At 37.6% G+C, this 15876-nt stretch overlaps 1 protein-coding gene across 3 annotated transcripts in view; it reads right to left on the bottom strand.

Annotated features, from left to right (window-relative positions):
• Nucleotides 1-15876, bottom strand: part of LOC107729122 (small G protein signaling modulator 2-like) — a 57048-nt gene that overhangs the window by 15397 nt on the left and 25775 nt on the right. The window contains exons 4-17 of one of the 3 annotated variants that reach the window (XM_016539505.1): nucleotides 12642-12806; nucleotides 12027-12094; nucleotides 11676-11824; nucleotides 11462-11596; nucleotides 10593-10717; nucleotides 10112-10179; nucleotides 9758-9921; nucleotides 8966-9098; nucleotides 7089-7223; nucleotides 3224-3383; nucleotides 1757-1821; nucleotides 1505-1650; nucleotides 1262-1390; nucleotides 986-1168 (exon numbers count right to left, since the gene is read on the bottom strand). In XM_016539505.1, coding sequence (XP_016394991.1) covers nucleotides 986-1168; nucleotides 1262-1390; nucleotides 1505-1650; nucleotides 1757-1821; nucleotides 3224-3383; nucleotides 7089-7223; nucleotides 8966-9098; nucleotides 9758-9921; nucleotides 10112-10179; nucleotides 10593-10717; nucleotides 11462-11596; nucleotides 11676-11824; nucleotides 12027-12094; nucleotides 12642-12806 — 1825 coding nt within the window. Of the gene's footprint in view, nucleotides 1-985; nucleotides 1169-1261; nucleotides 1391-1504; nucleotides 1651-1756; nucleotides 1822-3223; nucleotides 3384-7088; nucleotides 7227-8965; nucleotides 9099-9757; nucleotides 9922-10111; nucleotides 10180-10592; nucleotides 10718-11461; nucleotides 11597-11675; nucleotides 11825-12026; nucleotides 12095-12641; nucleotides 12807-15876 lie in introns of all 3 variants that reach the window. The other 2 variants (XM_016539504.1, XM_016539506.1) reach the window with 2 other exon arrangements.

The raw sequence follows: 15876 nt of genomic DNA on the forward strand, positions 1-15876 counted from the left end.
TCAAACTATCGTGGGAGGGGCCTGTCTGTGTGACATCACACAGACAGGCATCTGGGATCGGCTCGATTTGAGAAAGGGGAAATGATTTAACGGGATTTAAAAAAAAAACACTGGGGGGATTTTTATCATTATAGGGGGGATGTGTACACACACTTCCAACACACTTTTATGTTCAAACAACATGTAAAGTGAATTTTGCATCCGATGACCCCTTTAAAGAATTGAGCAGTTAGCTTAGCAACATGCTAAAACCAAATAGCAAATAAACATACATTTCATTAAGTACTCAAAATTATGTAATCAAAAACAAACAATTTTACCTCATATCTTTGTGTGGCATGTATGTTTATGTTTATTAAAGTATTGAACAGTATACCAACACCACATTATTAATAAACATTTAATACTTAAAAGTATTGGTATGTAATCAAAAACAAACTACCGTATTGTCCCGAATATAAGACGATATTTTTTTCTTGGAAATACATCTGAAAAAACGCAAAATATTACTCAAAATTTGTGTATGCTTATTAAAGTATTGAACAGTTAGCTTAGCAACATGCTAACATGATAAATAACATACATTTCATTCAATACTCAAAAGTATTGAAATTTGAAATAAAAAATTAACTGTTTTACCCAATATCTATATGTGGCATGTATGTTTATCCATACTCAAGTTCTGAGTGGTATTGAAGAGTGTAATAAAAAAAAAACAATAGTTGTATCAGGCACATAATTATGTTTACCGTTATCAAAGTATTGACCAGTCAGCATAGCAACATGCTAATTACAAACTATATTGAAATTAACTGCAAGTAAGAAAGGAACTCTGTTTTATGTGCCATATTGAGGTTCTGCTTTATAAGAGAATCCCAAAGCATTCACTTAAGAGATTCTGTGAGTGTTAGGATGCTGCCTAAGGCAGCTTGCTAGGTTTGTAAGTAAATAACCTATACTTACTTAAACAGAGCTTGCGACTGACCTCGTTGCTAATGGTGGAGTCCCTATGGATGAGTCTGAGGACGTGGCTGTCTATACTGCTCCCTGACGACAACTTGGCAAAGATGGCCGACTGCATCTCTTTTTCCCGCTGCTTCACAATGACCTCACATGCCTTCCACTCCCGCATCACCTGCTGATACCTTGCTGTGATCTTCTCGTCAATCTACGAAACACACGAGGGCACATCAGACAATCAGAACGTACATCACACCAGAACAAACTATTGTGACAAAGAAGTGTGCTTATAAAACTTTACCTGAGCCATGTCTTTCTTGTCCATCCCAAACTTGTAGTGGCCCAGCAGAAATGGCCACACCTCCTTTCTGATCTCATGCTCCACCCCTCCATAGTAAACCAACCTCAGCAGCTCCAGCTCCTTATAATTCTTGCAAGAGAGAAAAAGGGACAGATGGAGACAGCGGGACTACTGCAACCTACGGTAGATGTCACTGACCGTTAGTACCCTCTAGTGACCGGAGCTGAAGAGTACTAGGCTAACCTTACAGTCTTTCTGATATTTACTCCACACATCTTTGCTGAGCCCTCCAGAGGCTTCACAGGGCTTGTCCGGAGGGACAATGTTGTGGTTGACCAGTGCTGAAAGGTGCGTCCTCACAGTGGACAGGTGCCGACAGTAGGCCAGCCCTACAGATGGAAAAGTGGCATAAAAGCATTACAACACTGTATGCACAGCTGAGGGTGTTTTATACTAATTGATATGAAAAATTGCACAGATTTTCTTTGGACTTACAGCCATAAAACGCTCGAGACACAATCTGTCTCTTCATATTTTGGCACAGCATCTTCAGTGGAATACTGGACACAGAAGGGAAACATCCGTTACTTCTTTCAATACAGGAAGACTAGTCAGATGCTTTTGCAAAAATATATGCAAACTACAACCAAACTGCATATATATTGCACTTAGTAAAATATTTAACATATGTGACCCTGGAGCACAAAACCAGTCTTAAGTCGCTGGGGTATATTTGTAGCAATAGCAAAAAATACATTGTTTGGGTCAAAATTATAGATTTTTCTTTTATGCCAAAACTCATTAGGATATTAAGTAAAGATCATGTTCCATGAAGATATTTTGTAAATTTCCTACTGTAAATATATCAAAACTTAATTTTTGATTACTAATATGCATTGCTAAGAACTTCAAATTTACCCTTATGACTGGTTTTGTGGTCCAGGGTCACATATGGGTGTTGTTGTTGTTGTTTTTATTTGGGTACCTATGTCCCAGGGATTTTTGGTAATATGAAAGTCACTTTAAAAATGTCTTGGAAATTTTTCATTACGCTTTCAGCACTTTTTGCTGATTTATGTATCAGTTTTAATGTCAGACTTTACATCTTAAAATATGAAAATCAATTGACAACCAAAACAAACAAAGAAATAAACAATTTCAATATTTATTGTGTGATAATGATCTATATAAATCTGTACAAAAAAAAACTGATGTGGCATCATTCTCGCTACAACCAACAATATCAATACTAATGAAGTTTTCACTATGGTTAGTCTCAGAGCAAGTAGTGACCTTGAGATGAAACAAAGAAAAATTAAGAAAAATATCATCACCCTACTGTCATTTCCAGTAAACTGAAATAATTAAGCGTAAGTGTAAGAATATAATTTATTTGTACATATTTAGGATGCATAAAATGCTAAGCAAAAAAAAATTTGTCTGCCATTTTATTCCAGAAATGTTAAAAATTTCTTTCCCACCACAAAATAACAAAACCAATACAGGGTGGAAACGACAATATTATATAAGATTACATAAGATTATGATATAAGATTATATATTCTATAAAATAAGATTTACTTTAAGCTAGTATGCATTATATTGACCAAAAATAACAGTAAAGATGATCTTTAATGTTACAGAAGATTTCTGTTTCAAATAAATGCTATTCTTTTAACTCTCTATCCATCAAAGAATCCGATAAAATAATTAATCATGGTTTTTAACACTGATAATAATTCTAAATGTTCCTTGAGCAGCAAATCAGTGCATTAGAATGATTTCTGAAGGATCATGTGACACTGAAGACTGGAGTAATAGGCTAAGTACTGAAAATTAATTTTGATGTAATTAAATTAGATATTACATTTGTATTAAAATACAAAACAGTAGTATTCAATTGTATTAATAATGAACAATATTGCTGTTTTTATTGTGTTTTTTAACTAATAAAACTCTCACCGGTCGTGCATGCAGGTACAGCTCGCTGGAAGCTCGACGGAAGCATTGCTGCCCCCAGTGGAGCAGGACAGACAAGATGACATATGACTGGTGCACTCGCCCTGCTGCCATGACAATGGGCTGCCGCCAAAACCCTGCATCTCCATCATGTCCCCATGGTCTACAAGGGCGTGGGAGTGGAATAGACGAAAAAGAGGCAGAGCAAGAGAAAGAGAGAGGAAATAAGAGATGAATAAGCAAACATGAAACCTGCTCTAGTAACCTGCATTTGAAGAACATATTTGAGATATATGACTTTTAATATTACTAGGATCATTGAAAATGGGTATTTTCTTTCCTCTCAGAGCTACTCTACAATAAGAAGCTGTTGTGGAAAGCTGCCATATGGGACTTCATTTCACATCCCAGACACCATAATACATCTCTACTGGAAATTAGGCTCTTAGCTTGACTGGAATGGCCATAAAGCATCTTATTCAGCTCAAAAGCCTCAGATTCACTGAATTTCAGGCCTCAGCTCAACCATGAGAAAATTAAGGAAGAGTAAAATGCATCCTAAACTGCATTTTAATAGATCTGATTTGAATGTTTTATATATTTAGCAATTTGTTAATTTTGAATGGTATTAAGATTAGGGCTGTCAATCAATTAAAGAAATGCATTACATTGATTAAATGATATATCATACAATTAAAATGAAATACATTTACTCATATCAACTTTGATTGAGAAAACACCTCATTTAAAATGATTTAAAGACATTATTTTGACAGATGCATATCACTTAATAATAGACATTAAGAAAAGTGTCTGTAGATGTTGTTATATGTGTTTTATTTCTATATTATTGAACATAAAACTATCCGTTTATCCATAGGGGCCATTACACACAACTGGCTTTTGCATTATGTCTACACTGGGTTTTTTAAACATTAGTCTCTGTACGAATGTGCAACAGTAGAGTCACATCTTGCTGTTTTTTAGCATCTCTCGCCATGAGCACTGCAATTTTAAGACACCATATCTCTGGTTTAAAGTACTGGCTTTTTAAGTGACGTGACATGTGACATGTGGCCAAGTATGGTTACCCATACTAGGAATTAGTGCTCTGCATTTAACCCATCCAAAGTGCACACACACAGCAGTGAACACACACACACCGTGAACACACACCCAGAGCAGTGGGCAGCCATTTATGCTGCGGCGCCCGGGGAGCAGTTGGGGGTTCGGTGCCTTGCTCAAGGGCACCTCAGTCGTGGTATTGAAGGTGGGAGAGAGCGCTGTACATTCACTCCCCCCACCGACAATCCCTGCCGGTACGAGACTCGAACCCGCAACCTTTGGGTTACGAGTCCGACTCTCTAACCATTAGGCCACGACTTCCCACAATGTCTTGATGTCCCTTTCTTCTGCCCGATTCTGTTTCTTTTTAATGTAAGAACACGTTGCCTGCACTCCATAAGTGTGGTTTGCCAAAAAGCGTTGCCTAAAGGTTGTACTTTAAGCTAGAACTGCTCTGTTTAACGTATAGGTGGGGGAACAATTAATTGCATATTTAGTTCTTTTTAAAATAATACCACTAAAAATGATAAATTGACAGCCCCAATTAAGATGTACTTTTCTTTTTCCAGATATTTCTTCCTGTCAGAAACCTCCTTAAACACACATAATGAAATCAAAGCAAACCTGAAATATAAGGATATCAAAAACATGCATCTATGAATGAACAGAAGGAAAATGTGTAAAACGATGCGGGGATGCCATGCCAGGACACCTGCCAATCAATCGATCAATCAATCACAGTGTCACAAATCAAGCCAGGCACTGGTAGAGCTTGGAGAGCAGTATAGAAGGACAGACAGTAACCATTCCTACCATGCTGGATGCATCAGATTGAACCATGACAAAAATAAAGACAAATCAAGAAGAGGAATGTATACTGTGTGTCGTTGTATAAAATGTGAAAAGAGTGAATCAACTGAACCAAAAGAGTCGATAGTAAACGTAAATGCTCTTCACCTTAATTCTTCAGGTTGGAGCTGGTGACCTGCTATAGACTGGTTGTAACCAAAATAACAATGTGGACGGAGAGCATGTATTCAATATCTGTCCCTAAAAGTCTGACGTGGGCTATAGGACTTTGGTATGGCTATGATCGGCGGGCGACGCGTTCACGGAATGATTCGTGTGTCTACTACACCAGAACCCCACAGGACCTAACTGATATAATGAAAGGTGACTGCAGTTAGTGAAGAATTACAGTGAACAGCATTGCAGAAAACCGGCTCAACACAGGAGGAACACTAAAACAACAATAACGACAACTCAAACCAAAGAGGAAAAGAGAGAATTCATAAAGGGAAGGAGACACAGTTCTGACAAGTAAGCAGTGGAGAGCATTCGCCGCAAAGTTTAAAATGAAAAAGAAATATAATACATAACGTGTGCAAACTTGACATGCAAAGCCCTCAAGCATTTGGCAGTGAAACCAAATAAAGACACGGAACCTAAAAATAACCAAGACTTCTCCAAGGACTTACTCGTGTCAACCAAAGAGTGCAAAAGGAAAACAGCAAATCATTGGAAGCATTGCTGCCTGGCCACCACAGTCAGGCCCAACAGTGCAGAGAGGAGGAGAGTCTGAGCTCCATGAACGCACATCATACCTCCTAGGGCAGTCGGGTAGTGTCGTGTATGTGTGTGAGAAGGAGAAAGACAAAGGCAGAGTAGTAGTGTGACAACGTGGCAGGGCAGTGGAAGCTCTCACGACTGTGAGAAAGGTTAGTGTAGGTAACCCCCGGCAACGGAGGTGTGGAGGGAAAAGAGTGACGACAGCGGAGGAGAGTGAGTCAGGGGGAGAGAGATGTGCACTGTACTGACCTCACACACACACACACACGCAGGTTTGTTTTTGTGAAAAGTGGGGACATCCCATAGGCGTAATGGTTTTTCTACTGTACAGACCGTATATTCTATTGCCCTAGAATAAAATAATATATAAATATAAAATAATAATAATAATGTTTCAAAATTTTCAACAAATTATATCAATAATCAATTATATATTAAAAAAATCAATAATTAGAATTTTCTGACCTAGTTATTTTGGGTTAGAACTATACACATTTTAGCAAAATAGATTTGTTAAACATATTGTACTTATAACAATTAATTACATTACATAAATAAAATAAAATAATGAAATAATAAAACAAAAGAATAAAAAATCTTTCACAGTTTAAATTATGCAAATAAAACCAATAATTCGAATTTTCTTACCTAATTATTTTGGGTTAGAACTATTCATTTTAGCAAAATAGATTTGTTATACATACAGTATATGCATGTTGTACTTATAACATTATTATTATTAAATTATGGAAATTAAATCAATTAGATTTTTCCTACCTCGTTATTTTAGGTTGGAACTATACACAATTTAACAAAAAACCCTTTCTTACGTAGTTTTCTTATTACTAGAACAGCATGTTCTTGTGGTGTTTAGTGACTTTTCATATATATATATATATATATATATATATATATATATATATCCCTTGTTCTCTTGCGCAATGGAATGCACGTGTGCCCCACACACTCAGGGTCTTGTGCCACTTGACCTAGCATCAAATATTACCATGGTTACAAGCATACAGATCAGGCCAACAACTTTAAGAGTGACAAGGGAACCATGACGCCCGAGGCGCCTACTGTGTCTCAATCTGCCCTCACTGACCGACAACCGGCCGCACTGCTGGGTCGCTGTTTGTGGGGACCAGCTAACAGTTGGGATGGAAAGGAAGTGGGAGGAGAGGAAGGATGAAAGGAAGGAGGGAGAATGAAGTGGGCCACTGGTGATAAAAACCTTTCATGACATTAGGATCTGTGAGGTTCCGTGAGCAGATCATAGAGATCATAGCGTGAAGTCTATCTTCCTCCTCCTCATCGTCGTCCAGAGAGGGCGCACGACTGCCCGTGGTGTGGTGGTAGTTTATAGTGACTGCTTGGGCAATAAAAGAACACAGTTTAGCACCCGCCTCTGAAGCAAAGTCACGTTCCACTCACACACTGCAAAAAAAACATTTAAATTTTTTTTTTTTTTTTCTTGTTTTGCAGTAAAATATATAAACATGCTTAAAACGAGCACAACTGCATACCATATTAAGCCTTGTTTTCAGAGAATGCATCTTGAATTAAGTTATTTTAATTGTTTCTACTTGTTTTAAACCTAATTTTAAGCCTTATGAAATTTCAATTTATTAAACTTAAATTTAAAAGTTTTTTTTTTAGATTTATGATCAAAACAGAAAAAGGTCATCCTAAATTTAAAATTAAAATCTTAAAATTAACTATAACTTGATTTTTAAAAAAGTGTTTCAAAAAATTCTAATGTTTAATTATAATTTATTGAATTAAAATGTAATTCAAGATAAATTCTTTGAAAACAAGGCATGATATCTTAAGTAAATGGGTCTTGTTTTAAGGATGTTTTGATATTTTAACTGGAAATCAAGACAAAAACATGTGTCTAAAGATGATTTTTTTTTTTTTGCAGTGCATACATACAGATATAAAAATGAGCACTTTCATCCCAGTCAGAACAGTTAAAAAATCTAAAGGCTGCGTCTAATACTCACATCCCTCCCAGCAGCCTCCACAACGGCTGTTATGTTCCACAGAAAAGTGAGAACAAAACACACAGCCAACAATGATATGTGGGGATGGTGTCTGATGCATATGGGATGATATTAGACTCAAAATGATTAATAGATGCGCGCACAATTATCCATGTACTGCATAAATTTTATGCATGTATCTTACTAACCACAAACAAATGCCTTTCAATTTGAGTCTGTGGAATTTGGGATTAAATGATTGTGTGAATGTCTCTATTTGAATAAAAATTCTACACATTAATGTAATCCTTAACTCTGCAGACACCGGTTGAAAAACATTTGTTTCAGTGTAGCGACGCACATTTGTGAATTTTTCAAATCGTGTACACGTTAATGAATTGCACTGGGCCTTGTTCGTTGGTAGTTGTGTGTGTGTGGGGGATGTGAAATGCTGTAAACTGCGAAAATGAAGTCTCAAAATCCAAATGAACCGAACAAGATTGACTCGAACAAGATGTCAATAAATGCACGCGTGTCGCCTGATACACAAATGCACGGATTCCTTTTAGTAAGAGCAATTTATGATATATTACTGCAGAACCCAAACCCTAACCCTAACATTTTGATTCGCAAACATGTCTGTATTCTGTATTTTGCACAATCATTTAATCCCGAATTCCACAGACTCAAATTGAAAGGCATTTGTTTGTGGTTAGTAAGATACATGCATAAAATTTATGCAGTACATGGATAATTGTGCGTGCATCTATTAATCATTTTGAGTCTAATATCATCCCATAGATGAAGCCCTGTTCAGCATTCACACATCCGGGAAATCAGGTCTGGCTGAACAGTGGATGCGAGTTATGGATATGTGAGTACCAATAGGGTTTTACGATGTAGATTGGCCCCAAAAAAGTACTTTTGGATGCTTAAGTCACACTTAAAATGATATGAATTTAATTATAATGCAAGACTCATGCATTTTAATGTGTGGCTTTGAAGTGTTCGATGCTTTTGGGGTCACTGTGGATGGATGGATGGATAGATGGACAGATACTGGATGTGTGAAGAGAGACAGAGACAGAGATGTGAAGAGGACAGGCACATTTCTGCTGAGACTCACTTGAGTCGTGACGGTGCCCCGGATAGACGATGCGAAACACATAGTCTGCAGCGATCTGCTCCTCACCATCTCCATCCTGATCCACTAAACGGGCCATGCTGTTCCTCTTATGGAGCTTAGGGAAGACTTTACCCTGTTAAGCAAACACACAGAGTCATAATCAAACTAAACTCAGCTTCTCACTTCAAATAAGGAACATTTTGGAATTTATTTGCAGTGTGTCAATGTAACCCCTCTCTCCCGGGTCCTACTCGAACCCGGGTCTCCGGCATGGGAGGCGGGTGCACTAACAAGGAGACTAAAGATCAGGGGAGTGAGGTTTACCTGCACAGCGCCTACAGCTGGCCTCCGTTACATCAACAAGCAAAAAAATAGAATCTGATGTTTCTACATCAGAACAGATTTGGAAAAATGTTGCATTACATCACTTGCTCACCAATGGATCCTCTGCAGTGAATGGGTGCATTCACTGGTTAATTCCATTAAAACATCATACTGATGGACTGGAGTCATGTGGATTATTTATTATGATGTTTTAATCAGCTGTTTGAGATCTCATTCTGACGGCACCCATTCACTGCAGAGGATCCACTGGTGAACAAGTGATGTAATGCTAAATTTCTCCACATCTGTTCCAATGAAGAAAAACTAATCTACATCTTGGATGGCCTTGAGGGTGAGTAAAATTTCAGCATCTTAATTTTCATTCTATTCTTTAATGATTTGGATGTTTGAAATGTTACTGACAAATTTCAACATTCTATTACATGACTTCTGCAGCAAAACACTCACCTTGCCCTTCTGGGACGAGAGGGGGGGCTCAAGCTGACCCCGGGGCAGTAAACCCGTCTCCAAACAGGACAGGAAAGCCAGCAGGTGGCCCCCAGGAGGGAAGTGCAGAGGAGGCCGCTGGATCCCATCCTGACTTACTAACACCAGAGTACCCCCACAGTCCGCTGAGAGAAATTCGCATGAATATAAAATTAAATATAATATAATTAAAAATCGGTGATATAATATGAATTAAATCAATAACTGATACTGAAATATGTGCTACATTGAAGCTAAATATCTGACAAAGTTTAAACGTTAAAGATAAATAAAAATGAATAATATAATATAATATAATATAATAATCAGGCTCACGGCGCTGGTGACAATGAATGCAGACGATCTGTCTTAAAGGCACAGTCAAAGCGTAGTCCCAGTAAATACTATAGGGTGATGAAAAGAATTGAGAAAGAGAGAGAAAGTGGGAGAGAGAGAGAAAATTGTTCTGTTAAAACAGATCAGCAACCTAACAGTCTTTTCAATAAAATAATCAATGTTGTTTTGCTAAATAACCTCACATTTAGATGTCTATTTGTTTCTTACAAACATCAACCTTATCATTACAAACCAGCAATCAGCACATCAGGACACTCATCTTATGCTTTTCCTGTACATCCTCTGTGAAAGTAATTGCTCTTTCCAACCTAGTAATCTCGGACCAGTTGTAGCAAGTACAGTTGTAGCAAAATGAATTGCAGTGATTGACCATCTCAAATCATTCCAAGCTCTTCCGGCCCATTTTATCTGATGACCTAATTTACCAGATTTACCCCTGTGTGTGTACAGTATATATTACCTCTTCTCCAAGTCACAGTCTCCCAGAGTGCCATTGATTAGCTGATTGGGCGTCCACTTCAGTGTGAGTGTTTCGGCCGTCTGATGAAGGGACAGGTAACCACGCAGCACTTCCATGTCCTTCTTCTGCAAAGAACAAAGTCTATTCAATAAAACACAGTGGCTTCCCCAACTCCTCTAAAAATATCTAATATAATCAGCAGCATTAGACACTTTTCTTTGCTTATAAGCTAACATGCAAGGAAAAGAGCAGAAAAAAGAGTGTTATAAGCAACAGAGTGACATAAATAAAACGTCTCTGACGATTTACTGTGATGATGAGAGCTGCGAAACGCATCAGGTTTCACACAGAAATCCAATTAAACCTGAATCACTGCAAACCTTTTGGCAAGGGTCGTTTACACTATTGATTTCTACAAGTCCTTGCCAGACCCAGCACTCTCTGTGCCCAGTTGCATCAGTCACCGTTGCAAATCTCACAAACACTTTCATGCACACATTCAGTCCGTGCCTGACTCATTTGATGACAAATCTAATGTGGTGTAATGGTTAATCCAGTCTGCCTTTTCCAGTTCACAAGAGTAGCCAACTAGCAGCCGGGAAGTCAGCTAAAAATGCCAGGGAAACCCATCTGACCATTCATTACACAAGGGAAGACAACAATTTGAACAGTTCTACCTATCTACACCACTCTGGCTCAATCCCCATAACCAGTAGCCCTTGAGATCCATTATATTGATTAGATGAGATTCACTGATCTAAAATCAATCCCTTTTGTTACAGCCATCTACATAAAGATCTGTAGATGCAAATCAAACTAGTTTTCCTGTAAGTGCATTTGCATGTGTGTGTGTGTATGTACTGTCTTACCGGTTGAACGAGTACATTGTTTTTTCCATAGAGCAAGTGAATGCGTGAGTTTTGGTGCAGGGATTCGACGTACTCTCTCGCCGAGGCTGCAAACTTGTCCTCAGACATGCTTCCAGAGGACTGACGCTTTCGGATCTGAGGAAAAACCATCAAAATTGGATTTTAAATCCACAAAACTACTGCACAAGCACCACTATACGTATGATATTCTTACCCCAAGTGCAGGCCTGCGGCCCGGCGACACTTCTTGGCCCCTGTGGGCCCCGTGAATGCGATGCCTCTGGACCAGCTCATTTGCTGACGGGTCCGTCCAGAAATGATCCGACGTCTTGAGCTTAGTGTACTCTAGAGCGCACGGCCCGACTATAGATGAAAAATATTGATTTTTACACAAAACAAATTGTAATGTGATAACATATTGTGATAAAAAAGTGAATTATAATAAAATAATGAACGCTAACACCATTTGAACACAATTTAATAAGTTTATTGAACAACATCTATAAATCTCGATTAGCTGTAATATGAGTAGATAGAGTGTGATCGATGCATCAGATAAACTCACCCAGCAGTTCCGCCAGTATCGGGCCAAACACAGAGTCGTGCATGAGGGCCTCCTTTTCATAATACTTACTACAGACACACACAAACAGCAAACACACACAATGTGTATGTCAATAACCAGAGACCTCTTTCAAAGGCTGAACAAATAACACATTATTTCACAAGCTCCATATGACAGCCCAAACAATCACCGTGGACAAATGATAAATTTCAAACCTTAATCTTGGCAAATAACACTTTGCATAAGAGAGATGAGCAATGCATGTTATGCAGCCACTATTATTTAAGAAAAAAAAGGCACACACATATATTAAAATTCCATCCTATATCAATAAGCTAAATGTTTAAAAATGTTTCATGTTATGCTAATAACAGATAAATGTTTGATATTAAAATTCTTTATTATTTTGCCTAGATAAATTAAAATAATCACTCATAAATCGATCATTTTAAATGAGCTAAAAGTGAAAATAGGCATCGCAACATTATAATGTACAGTACAAAAAACTGATAATTGTTTGTAGACTTGCTAAAGATTACACTTTTTTTTTTTAAATCCTAAAAACTAAATCATACAAAGTTGCATGAACTGAAATACAGTACTGATGCTCATTACCTTGCATTATCCACAATATACTGCACTATTTTGTCCAGGACTTTCTCAAAGAGGGCCGTGCGGACCCATATGTGCTTGATGGCCTGCGCAGAGAGTGGCTGAAGTGCTCGGCCGGCAGAGGAGCCCTGTCTCAGGAGGGGCTCCTGTCCTGTGCTCTGGGTTCTCCTGAGAAAGACCATCAATAATATGTTCAAAAACACACAAAACATAAGCAAATAGAGTCATTACAAACCAAATTGTCTTATGCGACCAAATGACACAATAGAAATAATCTTGAAGACCTTTTAAGACAAAAATTCCCCCAAAAAGTTACAAAGTGCGTTTTTTGCTAAGACTAGGCCTTCCTTCAATCATTTTGTGCTTCTATTTGTCCTCATATAACCTGATAAAATCCCATACTCACATTGTCTGGTTTTATGAAAGAAGCAAGAGACACAAAAGGGATTATGACTGTGCCTGTCAGTGGATGTTTCTAAGTGTTTGTGAGTCCATATACTTCTCCATACAGCATCTCAACAGGATGACCTGGCTGCTCATCTACAACAGTGCAGGAGGGCCAGATGAAGTCACAAAACCCACTCGAACCTGCCGGGCCATTCAGCCAACTGGGACAACACACATATTCACACAATGACAGGGACAGAGCATGTGTCATCCCAAAAGACTCACCTCAGAGCATTAAAAGAGATAAATCCCACAGATTAGAGTTGCATCATCTGTCATAGAAGCCACTCAAACCATCAACAGTTACTCCTGAACAACAGCAGTTGGGACAAAATCCCCGTAACTGACCCTTCGCAAAGACTTGCCCCCCTTAGTTTCTGTTGTTATGTCCGACAAGCCATGGCACTCTCATTCACACTACACATCATGTTCTCACGCAGTGAAAAATACTTCACGGAGCAAAGAGGACACTGCCAACGTGCCGACAGACAAGACGGAGCAGGTTGCTTTTGGCTTTACAAAGAGTCAGCTTCCAAATTTTGTCATTTTTTTAAAGACATTCAAACAATAAATACCATTTTGTGGCTCTTTAATGTGTTGTGACAGATCGCTGTAGAGCCTCGGTTTAAGTGGCACGTGAAGCGATCATTTCTTCCGCTTTACTAGTTATAGCATGAAATAAACATGAGTGAATATCAGAAGGTATATTGTTTTAAGATGTCAATAAACAATTTTACACAGTTCCGGCATTATGATTGGTCAGATCGCCTGTCAATCAAACTCTCTGCGAAGGGCAATTACACTAATGATCAAAAGTCTGGGGTCAGCAAGTGAGATTAATACTTTTATTCAGCAAGGATGCATTAAATTGACCAAAAGTGACAGTAAATTTCATTTAGCCCATATAAATGTCTATACATTTTCTATTTCAGTGATGTTATTTTGAACTCTCTATTCATCAAAGAATCCTGAGAGAAATGGATTATGATTTCCACAACTGTTTTTAACCTTGATAATTATATGAAATCTTTCTTGAGCACCGAATCAGCATATTAGAATGATTTCAGAAGGATCATGTGACACTGAAGACTGGAGAAAATTCAGCTTTGCTGGAATATCCACAGGAATAAATTACATTATATTATATTACATTTAAATAGAAAACAGAATTTTTTAATTGTAATAATATTACAAAATATTACTGTTTTTACTGTATTTCCGAGCAAATAAATGCAGCCTTGGTGAACATAAGAGACTTTTTTTCACCAAAAACGTGAAAAAAAATCTTATTAACCCCAAACTTTTAAACAGTACTGCACTGTATGCTTTGGCTGAGATGGCATTACAGCATTACAGAAAGCACTGTTAGTTTTTACTGAGAGCCAGACACCAGCTCTAGGATGACAGAGTCGTCGCTGTGCTCGGAGAAATGAAGAAATCACGGAAGATCCAAGAAAAAAAAAATATTGCTTTAGGGTACTGTCACAAGTGCAGAAAGCCAACAATGAATAGTGCTGTTTGGGGGTAAAAAAAATAGTGGGACCAATGAAAAAAAAAAAGACCTAAAGGGACAGTTCACCCAAAAATGAAAATGTTGTTATCATTTACTCACCTTCATGTCATTTTAAACCTGTATGATTTTCTTTCTTCTGTGGAAAACAAAAGAAAATATCTTGTTTTCTATTTAGTTTTTTTCCCTTTATTGTTGTTTTGGACCCCATTGACTTTTACTATATGGTGAAAAACAGTTCTTTAGTTATTGTATGTTTAAAAAAAGACAGAAAATGAGGGTGAGTAAATAAATAATTTTGGGGTGAACAATCCATCTTCAGGCTGAAAATAAACCTGGAATATTCCTTTAAGCCAGTCTTTGTGACTAAGCCCGTCTGAGATCCGTCCGGAGTCTGTGGAGAGCTGGGAGGACTGCTGTAATGTTGAGCGCACTGATGAGAGAGTCCATCATGGGCGTAAGCCAATAACACCCCACAGCCATCAATCTCCCTCCAGCGCGGACATCACACTACACCACAGCTGCAGGCACACCAGAGATGGATGAGTCTGCTGTCTGTGCCACAGCGCCCTCATCTTCTCTGATTTACATAAGCATTGAGAGCATAACGGCCTACCACTTACACTGTGTGTGTGAGTGCTGGCCGCAGAGGTGAACTTTCAGTATAAACAAGCAAATAAATCCCTGTACCTGAGATGAGCTGAGCAGATGCTATGGAGATGAAACTGTGCATTTCTGCTCCAAGAGCAATAATGTAGAGCATCCAGTGCAGCGTTAGAGGCCCATTAATAAAGATGCAGTGAGAAAGGGTTCATCAAGTCCATTATGAATCCACAAATAGCACATATTTTTGACTAAAAGTTCAGGAGTCTGCACTCATAAAGCAAGAAAACAGATTTTTTGTTTACTTGAACTGCAAATTAACAATAATATATAAATTAAAATAAATTAAAACCATAATATTGTTGCAGTGTTTGTCTTTTTGCTTCGCCGACTAGCTAATTTACACATAATATAATAATTTCAACTTCATGTCCATGTATTAAATTATTTGTCAGCTTTAATTAGATAACTAATACTGTATTAATCTATATATAATCTACAGTATTAATTACTAATACTGTATATACATCGAATTAACAAAGCTTTTATATATATAATACTGTATTAATCTTTAATCTAATCTATATATACAGTATTGATTACTAAAATGTATATACAATGAATAAACAAAGTGTGTATATATATATATATATATATATATATATATATATAAAATTA

This window comes from Sinocyclocheilus rhinocerous, unplaced genomic scaffold (assembly GCF_001515625.1).
Source record: "Sinocyclocheilus rhinocerous isolate Xijiao unplaced genomic scaffold, SAMN03320098_v1.1 scaffold1870, whole genome shotgun sequence".
Classification (NCBI taxonomy): domain Eukaryota; kingdom Metazoa; phylum Chordata; class Actinopteri; order Cypriniformes; family Cyprinidae; genus Sinocyclocheilus; species Sinocyclocheilus rhinocerous.